General features: G+C 35.9%; 1 protein-coding gene across 2 annotated transcripts; it reads left to right on the top strand.

Moving 5' to 3' along the window:
- The first annotated feature begins 3843 nt into the window (after positions 1 to 3843).
- Positions 3844 to 9960, top strand: LOC111374306 (glutamic acid-rich protein-like). 2 transcript variants are annotated; one of them, XM_022997050.1, is made up of 9 exons: positions 3844 to 4095; positions 4211 to 4316; positions 5887 to 6176; positions 6492 to 6597; positions 6681 to 7046; positions 7142 to 7218; positions 7304 to 7428; positions 8828 to 9262; positions 9754 to 9960. In XM_022997050.1, exons 1-9 carry the CDS (start codon positions 3992 to 3994, stop codon positions 9765 to 9767), a joined length of 1623 nt encoding a protein of 540 aa, XP_022852818.1. In that variant the 5' UTR covers positions 3844 to 3991; the 3' UTR covers positions 9768 to 9960. The 2 variants fall into 2 exon arrangements, with proteins under 2 accessions (XP_022852818.1, XP_022852755.1); XM_022996987.1 differs by lacking the exon at positions 9754 to 9960 and having other exon boundaries at positions 8828 to 9497.
- Positions 9961 to 10397: the final 437 nt, after the last annotated feature.

Raw genomic sequence — 10397 nt, 5'->3', positions numbered from 1 at the left:
GCCATTGAATTTTTCCGATTTTTCTCCATGATTAATCGGAACATTAACGGTATAGCCAATTGTTGGAGCCACTGTTTGACTCACAACATGACTTGACAATTTAGCCACAGTCTGAGCCATAACAGAGCTTGGCTCTTGAGCCATAGCTGAGCCCATAGCCTGATTTCTAGCTGGCACAATCTGGGTCACATCCATGTTGGTCGATTCGGTTACCATTTCTGAAAATCAAAAAAAAAAAATTAGTTTCCAAAATTAACTGTATAAGAAACCAATTTTTTCCAAAGAATATGTTTTAAGTTTATTGAAATATAGTAGTGTTAATGAAATCGGATTATCGCATACCGTATATGTAGTTTAAATACCGATTTTAAGCTACTATATATGCAATATACCGTATATGTAGCTTACCGTCTTTACAGGAAGCTTACCGTATATGCAGCTTACCGTATTTGCAGCTTACTTACCGTATTTGCACCTTATCGTATTTGCAACTTACAGTATTTGATAGCTCAACGTATATGGCAGTGCAGCTCATTGTATATGACAGCTTACTGTATTTGACAGCGAAACTCACCGTATATGCATGAAATTATCATAAACTATTTTTATTAAAATAACACAGATTTTTTTTCAGTAGAAAAATCGTATGTGTAATATACATATACTGAATTGCATTTACCAACTGTTAGCAATAAGATTCAAATATACATATATATATTTTTTTATTTCTAACATAAATATAAAAACAAGTAAACTGCAAAATATATGAATTTAGTAAATTGCAAACGTGTAAATCGCAAAATAAATAAATAACTTGCAAGAATAAATTACAGATATGTAAATAAAATTTCAACCTGAGGCCTGTGCGAACACAGTTTTCTTAAAACAGATTCGCCCCCTCACCGTAAGTGCTTGAAATCTAATTCGAGCGTATGTTTCCCAGGTAAGAACGGTAAAACCTGTAGTATTTGAGCACCACAGAAACTGCTCCGGTGAACCGATACATCACCTGAACAATATCACCACGACTTTATTGGACAAATATGTGTATGCAAGAAGAACTACTGAAAAAGGTACAGATGCGGAGAGGAAGATGACGAATTTTTCATCTGTGTAAATTGCTAGAAACTGAGTTTAATTATATAAACTTAATTTGTCCATTAACCATTGGAGTTATATCAGTTTCTGGAGTTTCAGAAATTCAAAAGTCAGTAGATAAAGTAAGAAAAAAATTGCAAACCGTGGGCTTTCTGAAGGGGCCAATTTTTGCTTCGTTCGATCCAACAATCGTGTACGCAGGTCGCGTCCGCACACAAGTTCAAGGTCTGAAGGCAATTTCGGTCCGAGATTTGCACCCCTGTGCGCACACGTGGAGAGAACCTCTATGCTACATATGATTACACCTTTCCAATATATAGCTATATTTAAAATGGTTCTTGCTTTCATATTTTTCCTATGTGAGACTAACTTCAATTTTTTCCCACAAAACCATCTTCCAATGGTCATCTTTGAGTTCCAATTTCTCATTCACTCAAACTTCATTTTTGGCAAATAAATATAAGATTTTAATACTTTCACGGAGGAGAATACGGATCAACTTTGATATTCCAAATTGGACCAACGGGTCCCATCGAAAATTGTGCCAAAAGTGATTCGTTCACTCATTCTTTCCAACAGAATCCACCCTGAATAAGGGTTTGTTTGGTCTTTACTTTCTATAGAAGAGCTCTTAAAGAAAGTCACTTTAATTTTTATTTGGAAACTAATTTTTAAAAGTATTTTCTATTTCGAAAGTACTTTTAGAAGAAGTCACATTAGATTAACTTCATCTAAAAAATAAAAAATAAGGCTAAACGGGCCCTAAAAGCAGCATCCTCTTTTATAGTGTTCTTGAAGGATACTTAGAGATTGATTGGTTTGAACTAATATTTGATCTAGGATATTGTTGACAAAGGTGTGTTGGTAATCAACAAAATATTCTCGTTGGTAGTTCCGTCTCAATCGCCAACGTTTATTGGTTTAATCACCAAAGATATCATTGTCAATAGTTTTATCTATGATTTTAAATATTAATTATCAATAGTCGTATCGTCAACGATCATGGACAGTATTTAATGTGTCATGACCAAAGCATCGTCGATGATTCTATGCAACATCACTGACAATATTATTGTCGTAATCATTGTTGGTAAGGCCACTTGATGATTTTATCTAAAGCCCCCATGAGCCGTATTTGCTTGAAATGCTTTTCGTCAAGCTTTTTCATTGAAGATTGACTATCCCCTCTATTAAAATGACTTAAGTGTTTTGGTACATGAGGCGTCATCACAGCTATTTCATTCCCCCTCATTGAAAATGGATATGTGTTTTTGCATGTTTAAAGCAATAGTGAGTCCTTCCTCCTCCCAATAAACCATCTAAGCAGTGGTCCAATAAGGTGCAATGTTTTAATCTCTTTGTGTGGTTAAACAATAAAAATAAGAGTAATGCTAATTGTCATTAGTGTTGATCATTATCAACATGATTAAATGTCAATAATTAAATGTTAATAACTCTTTACATTTAATTGAACTATCGTTTAATATCATGGTATTATCACATAGCGTGATGATGGCTACGAATAATGACAAATATCATTATTTTGAAAACAATGCTCCATTTTTATGCCACGTTATGATTTCCATTACATGAGCATACTAATATAAAAATAGAAGTCCAATAATTACTTGTGAAAAATTAAATTCTATAATGAAAATCAACGCTTTCGAATTGCCTATGGATAACGATAAAGTTTTATAGAGAATTTTATAATGTTTCAATAGAATACACCATAACAGAAAACGATTTTTGCACGTAACAATTTATATAATGAATTACAGAATGATGATACGTCAAAATATAAGTGAAGAAATTCTTTGATATATGAGATTTTAATCCAATTAAATATCGCCATATCATATGTCTGTAAAATATTATGTAAATGATAATGTACATATAGCACAATCCAACTTTAAATTTTTATAAAAGTCTGAATACAACTTTAAGGGGTTAAAACCCCAAATGGTCATTGAACTTTGTCCGAAGTCTCCAAGGAGGTCATCGAACTTCAAAACCTCCCTAAATAGTCATTGAACTTTGTCCGAAGTCCTCCAAGAGATGATCGAACTTCAAAATGTCCCTAAATGATCACTAAATTTTGCAAAGAGTTCCTAGGAAATCACTGAAGTTTGCAAATTAGGATCCCATTCATCTTTGCAAAAGTTCAGTAATTTGCAAAGTTCAGTGACCCATAGGAACTTTTTGTAAAGTTCAGTGATTATTTAGGTACGTTTTGAAGTTCGGTGACCTCTTGGGGGACTTCGAGCTAAGTTCAGTGACTATTTAGGGGCGTTTTGAAATTCGACGACCTCCTTGTGGACTTTGGGCAAAGTTCAGTGACCATTTGTTTCTCCAACTTTTGGGTTTCACTACATGTAGATAATAATTTATATAATGATAAAAGGTGATTTGGTAAGAATTAATTGAATCAAAATCCTATAGATCAAATAACTGTTTCTGTAACATTTTGATACTTCTTCATCATATGAAACATTATTTAGCCCTCGTTTGGCCTCATTACATCTCATCAAATTAAATTAAAATTTTCTCCTTTTTATTTTTAATCATACAATTTTTAATAAAATAATATTATACGTTAATCGAAAACTTTTTATTCTTTTATAATTATCAATTTTTGAAAAAAAAAATAAAATTATTTTCCTATTATAATCAAATTTAATGGGGGCAAATGGGCGGTCAATAATCAACTACAAATAGCATTTTCCAACTTTTAAAATCCGAAAAGTCACTATATTGTCCCAAAGTTTTTGCAAACCAAAAACCCTCACTTCAACTGCAGGTTCAGTCTCGCTCACTCATCGCTCCCACGGTCGCGACAACAGCGACTCTCTCCGTTTCTAAATCTGAAAGTGAGAAAAAGAGCAGTTATTATATGGCAGATGACGTGGTGCAAGAAGGAGACGAAAAGCAGGAAATTCAGGCCAAGATAGCGGACGCTGTGCGTTCACGCCTCCAACAATTCAAAGACCAATCCGAGTACGTATACGGTTACGTGTCAGTATATGACATTTGTGAACTACCTTCATGTAAATACGTAATGTTTATGAATATATTATCTGATTCATTACTTATTTGGGTGAATAAATGGCAGTTCATTGACGTTGGGAAGTGTGAGGAGATTATTAGAGAAGGACTTGGGGCTGGAAAAGAACTCTTTGGATGTGCACAAAAGATTCATTAGCCTGTACTTGGAAAAGGTAACTTATTAAGTTTTTCAAATTTTCGAAGAATTTGGCCTTTTATAAATGGTTAATAACAATTCTAAAAAAATATGCATGGATTGAATGAAAATGTTAACTTTTAGGTCGATGAATATTTTACCTTGTTTTATTTCTGAATTGTTGGAACTTCGGAAGATGTTTGGATTATTTTGGGAAGAAACTGATTCTTCTGAAGTGCCTTGTCTTTTCTTGTCTCAAAGAGCATCTTTACAAAAGACAAAGAAAGAATCTGTCGGCTAAACAATACCCACAACTAATACAATTACTCATGCCCTACAGCTGCTGTGTATAGAGGAACAAAAATAATCAAATTTAACAAATCCTATCATCCATTCTGCAGGTGTAATCTTAGCTAGATATGGCAGAAGATAGAAAGCGTAGGTGGTAATGAATGTGATACTTACATCAAAGTAATAAAGAACATGTAACACTAGTGTACAAGTTCGTGTTTTGTGTTTCTGAAACAGAATGGCATGACCACTGTAACCTTCAATTCAAAGAAGAAATTTGCCTTATCCCCCCTGCTGAAGTTCAATTCCTTGCACTGTAGATCTCTCTCCTTTACCTTCTGATCAATAGTTCTAACAACCTTTATTAGTTTATTTCCAGCTAAACTCTACAATCATTGACATTCAAACTGAGACATATCCATCAGTCTGTGTATAGTTTTGATTTCTATAGAAGAAGTGTCTTTTATTGACATTTGTACTTGAACTTTTAAATGGATGAAAGGAACATACTTCCGTAGCAAGGATAATTTGTATTAGCTTCATAACCTTGTACAGCACATTTTGATATTTTACCTCGCAAGAAGTGCTTTATGACAAAATGGGGGAATGGCTGAATAGACCATATATTTGTTGATGTAAAAAGTCTCTGTCTTAAATTTGAGAAATCATCCCTGCATGGCCGCCATTCTTGCCCCCCCCCCCCCCCCCCCCCCCCCCCCCCCTCTACACGCACTCTTTTTTTAAGCCACCATCCTCACCACATTTCACAACTGTGGAGGCTGCTTCTGATTCCACCCGCCCTCTAAAACTCGCTGCCAGAGCTGAAAGCCTCCAATGAAATGAATATTTTGATTTTTGAAGATATGAATGGACTTTTTTTGGCTGCTTTCTTGATCCTAATTCTAACATTACTGGTTTGCCCCGTGGAAGTTCACCGGTTTTTTACCCTGGATTTAGCCATGCGGCTTTTGTTATATAACAGGACGGTTCCTGGTTTTCGGGTTGACCCAGCAGGCCCGTCCGGGTGTTAAAAACGTTAATATTTACATGGCGACGGATAGGATAGTAAAGAAGGGAAAGGAAGAACGGAAGCCCCTAGCCTTGAAACATGTCTTGGTTTCCATCCAGTTCAATATTTTCCACTGCCAAAACAATTTTCATGTCCACTGCACTTCATCACATCCAAATACCAAACTTATTAAATTTTACGGCTTTAATTGCAGAATACTTGTGATCTATTTGCATCTGTATTTGTTGTTTTTATTTTTATATTAAAAGGGTTTACACCAATTTCAATGCTCTGTTTTAATTGTCAGCAAATGCAAGATGCTGATGATGACAACTCCAAAAGGACGGTGGAGAATGTGGAGAAAGATGCCCATTTAAATGAGAAAGAAGTGAGAGAATTTCCTAAAGTGCAAAAAACAAAGAAAGATCCAAAGGCTAGCAATGGAGATGATTCAGATGAAGGAACACTCAAAGACTTTCCTGTAATGGGCCTCTTAGACAGCAAATCTGAAGTGGACAATCAAGGCTCTGTAATTAGCGAAAGTAGGATTAAGAAGGCCATTTGGGATAGAGCCGATCATTTCAAGTCTAATTCTGAGTATCTTCTTTTTCTGAACTCATATTGTTATTAAATGCAACCCCTCTCTTCTACTCCCACTCCCATCCTTTTGACTTTACTCTACTAGTCACTATAGTGGTCCGACTGAAAAATGAGCCCTTGAGTAAAATGAAAGGGAGAAGTTGGGACCAAATCCTATTAGCACAATAATGCTAAAAAGGAGGGAAGCTTCAGCCAGATGCTGTTGTTTACAATTTTGTCAACAATTTGATAGGCTCTGTCAATGCATGTACTGTTTCTGTTTTTCCTTATTTGTCAATTAAAAATCAATGCTCTCACTAGTGTACTTTTCAGGAAGATAACTTTGGCTGGAGTTCGCAGACTGTTGGAGGAAGATCTTGGACTTGATAAAAATACTCTCGATCCTTTTAAGAAGTTAATAAGTGAGCAAATAGATCAGGTGGGAAAAATATTCTGAAAATATTTGAACTTGTGGATGAATGAATTTAATTACCATACTCATCAAGTTACGGTGTTGTCTAGGTGCTAAATTTAAACAGTGTTTCTAAAAATGCTAATCACATTAAGAGGAAAAGCTCTGAGAACTCTCAAAGTAAAGCATCAAAAAAGATCAGCAGTGAGACAGGTTCTGATTCTTCAGATAAGGAAAGTGACAAAGGAAAAGACATAGTACAATCAAGGAAGAAGGCTGCTACAAGGGCAAAGGATGAGAAATCGGATGAGCTGAAGAAACGTAAAAGGTCTAACAAATACAGTGATCTCAATGTCCCTGGCAAGAACCAAAGCACGCGTGCAAAGAGGCCGAAAGAAGAAGATATTGATTCAGCTAATGATGGAGGTGTATCTGAAGATGGTCAATCTGAATCATCTGTAGGGAAACCTGCGAAGGTTAGTCTTTCATTTTTCTATGGCTGGATTTTTTTTCCAATGTGCGGGCTCATGCATGATCCACAGAGTCTTAAATAATTGATTTTCATATGCAGAGGAAAGAACAACCGACCCCTGGATATGGAAAACAAGTCGACCATCTGAGATCTGTAATTAAATCATGTGGAATGAGGTTGGTGTGTGTGGATGGTAGTGTTTAAGTCATCATTATCAACCTGTTATGATGGTATCTCATTTTCTCAATTGAAAACGAACAGCGTCGCTCCTACAGTTTACAAGAAAGCCAAGCAAGTACCTGACAGCAAACGAGAAGCCTTTTTAGTGAAGGAGTTGGAAGGGATTCTCAAAAGAGAAGGGCTATCTAGCAATCCTACTGAGAAAGGTAACTGTAAGATTCCGATATTACACTTATTTATGGATAACATGTCATAAAATATATTGTTGATACTCCTGGTAACCTGCTTTCTTATTCCCTCTTACACCTGATAACTCCCTTACCCAACTCGGTACTTCCCATGACCCTTGGATCTAACACCGATGTGGCACTAGTATTGCTTGGTGCTTGCAATGCTTCAATGTTCATGTGAAGGTCAATGATTACAGACTCATTAAGTACTCTGTAGGCCAATGATGAAATCCATTCAAGCATGTATTAAATAGAGATCTGTAAATAGCTTCACTTAACTTAAAACCACATCTATATGCTCATATCTCCAAGAACCATCACCGGCTGGATGGTTGAAAGGAGGGGGTTGGCTGGGGCTTGGATATATATATATATATATATATTTTCCTTCTATTTTTAATTTTTTTTCTATATGTTAAGTGCTCATTTGAGAGTGCTTAAGTCAAAACTTAAGCTGCGGATCTCATAGAATGTGTAAGTAAAAAATGAATAGCAAGTTGTGGGTCCATAGAACGTGTGGCTAAATAGTGTTTTGACGTCCTTAATTTATAATTTAAGTTTTGCCAAACATACAAAACATACATTTTTAGAGGATTTAACATTTGCCTTAAAATGGAAAAGAAAAACAAATGAAGGACATGGATGGTAGCTAAATACTAGTTTGGGAACTCTGTTGGCCAAAAGTAGTGGAATCGGCACCCAAGTGCTGGTTGACCCAAAGAAAGGGCGGTCCTTTCTCTCATTTTCCTTGTGCTGGTTCCTGTCAGCTCTATCTGGCATCAGTCGGTGTGTGCATGTGTCACTTCGACTCTTGGTGGTTGGGGACAAGATGGTGGAAAGCAATGGAGGGAGGGAAGGGGTAGCAGATCTGAGCTCTCCTATCCTGGCATTTGTGCTTGACTATGTTGTTTGAGAGCCGGTATCTGTCAGTACTCATTTGGATCCAGACTTGGAACCTATGTGGACTGTACTCTTCTTCTGTTACATATGCCAGACACAACTATAGAGTACTGTGCTTGTCTTTGCCTAGACCACCTTCTAGTCTCCAGTAGTACATTATTTTAGTTGCAAAAATTGTCACTGTGCACTTGTAGAGAAATTGGCTTTTGAATGGAAAACCAAAATTGTGCTTGAAAATTGAAAATAATTTTGGTTGGTTAAGACACTATTCGAGGCATTGATAAACGGTGAAACGGAATCCATTCTACTGTTTGGATTCTGCATATATTGCATGCTCTCACAATAAAATGTTCTCCATGCATCCCACTATTCACACCTCCCAACCTCACGCCGACCCCCGACCAAGATTTGCCACCACCATGCACAGACATCCCCCTATATATCTGACTCTTAATTATTTGAATCCATTTCTCAGAAATTAAAGACTGTAGAAAGAGAAAAGAAAGAGCAAAAGAACTTGAAGGCATTGACATGAGCAACATCATTTCAAGTTCACGCAGAAGGTCAACAAGCAATTTTATGGCTCCTAAATCTAGAGTAGAAACTAAAGGTGATAAGGATGATGTCAAAGCTAGTAAACACAAGGATAACAAGGACAAAGATTGCAATGGCAGTGATGAACAGGATGAAACTAAAGTTGATAAGGATGATGTCAAAGCTAGTGAACACAAGGATAACAAGTACAAAGATGGCATTGATGGTGATGAAGAGGAAGATAAAGTAGAAGAAGAAGATGATGAAAAGGTAGAAGAAGAAGGACATGAAGAAGAAGAAGAAGAAGAAGAAGAAGAAGAAGATGGTGATGGTGATGGTGATGATGATGATGATAGTAGTGAAGAAGTCAACGAAGGTATACATCTTTTGAGGTTCTTCATGCCAACTCTCTTTCCCCTCTTACGAGTTTTTAGATGGTATATACATGTAAAATGAAATATTGTCATGAGGATTGTGGTGCTGGGTAGTTGCCAGCCTGCTTTTTAATTGTGTTTGTAACATTGATTCAACTCCAACCCTCTAAATTGCTGCATACAAGTTTATGTAGAAATGTTATGCTTAATGCCAAGATAAAAAATATTCTGTTGTAATTGGAAAGTTGAGAAATGTCACTAAATCAAGTTAGATTAGCAAGACTTGGCAAAACTGTCTATACATTATGACATTTCAAAATTGTCGCACTTCAAATGAGAAGAAAATAGAGTACAACCTTAACATAAATGGCCTTATAGAAGAGTAAATGGGCACATTCTAACCTGAACTACTTTGTTTATGCCTGTGATGAATCTTGTTTGAACATAAATAGGAGTGCTTGCAGTTTAACAATATTTTTGCTTTTACATGCAGACGAAAGCGAGTAAGCTCTGCATCACAGTCTTGGAAGGTATATGTAATGAATTGTAGAAGTGCCGATATCTCGTATTGCATTAGTCATTTTCTGCACTTGAATTGTATTATCATTATTATTATTTGGTGGGGCAGTATTTTTGGTAGACAGCATACACTATTAAGAAAGTAGTGTGAGTTGGTTATATGGAATTATTTATAATGTCATGATCTTTTTGCTGTGTGAAATTGCTGGTTTAATGCGGTGAATAGATTATGATGCTAAGGCATTAGCTCTTAGAGATCAATTGGAAAAAGGAAAAAGGGTCAGATATACAAGGCATATTCTGTAGTAATTATGAGAATTGATTTTTTAATCGTTAGAGAGAAAAGTGAATCCTACATGTGAGTGAAAAGGTCAAAAATAATGGTTGATCATGTTAAGTAACGGTTAAAAAATTAATTTTGTGTAATAAAAAATCAGAACCTAATGGGGGCATATAAGACAAATGACAACTCCATTTATTTTATTTTTTCTAGTTGAAGGGGGGCCACAACAGACTGAGAAAAATGGAGGTGGGGCCAGCACTCAGGAAGAGTGTGTGGCTACCAAAGCTGCTTATACGCAAATTCTGTGCTGCATTTGTCAACAAGAACTATTTCCC

The sequence above is a fragment of the Olea europaea genome, chromosome 1 (genome assembly GCF_002742605.1).
Source record: "Olea europaea var. sylvestris chromosome 1, O_europaea_v1, whole genome shotgun sequence".
Lineage (NCBI taxonomy): Eukaryota > Viridiplantae > Streptophyta > Magnoliopsida > Lamiales > Oleaceae > Olea > Olea europaea.
Note: the sequence above shows the minus strand (reverse complement) of the source record. Positions and strands in the feature narration are given on the sequence as shown.

What these genes read in the sequence shown, in the direction of transcription:
- LOC111374306 (XM_022996987.1), top strand. Translation starts at nt 3,992, where the DNA reads ATGGCAGATGACGTGGTGCAAGAAGGAGACGAAAAGCAGGAAATTCAG. An exon ending in ATTAAATCATGTGGAATGAG is followed by an intron (nt 7,219 to 7,303) that starts GTTGGTGTGTGT and finishes GAAAACGAACAG; the next exon opens with CGTCGCTCCTACAGTTTACA. An exon ending in TAGCAATCCTACTGAGAAAG is followed by an intron (nt 7,429 to 8,827) that starts GTAACTGTAAGA and finishes TCCATTTCTCAG; the next exon opens with AAATTAAAGACTGTAGAAAG.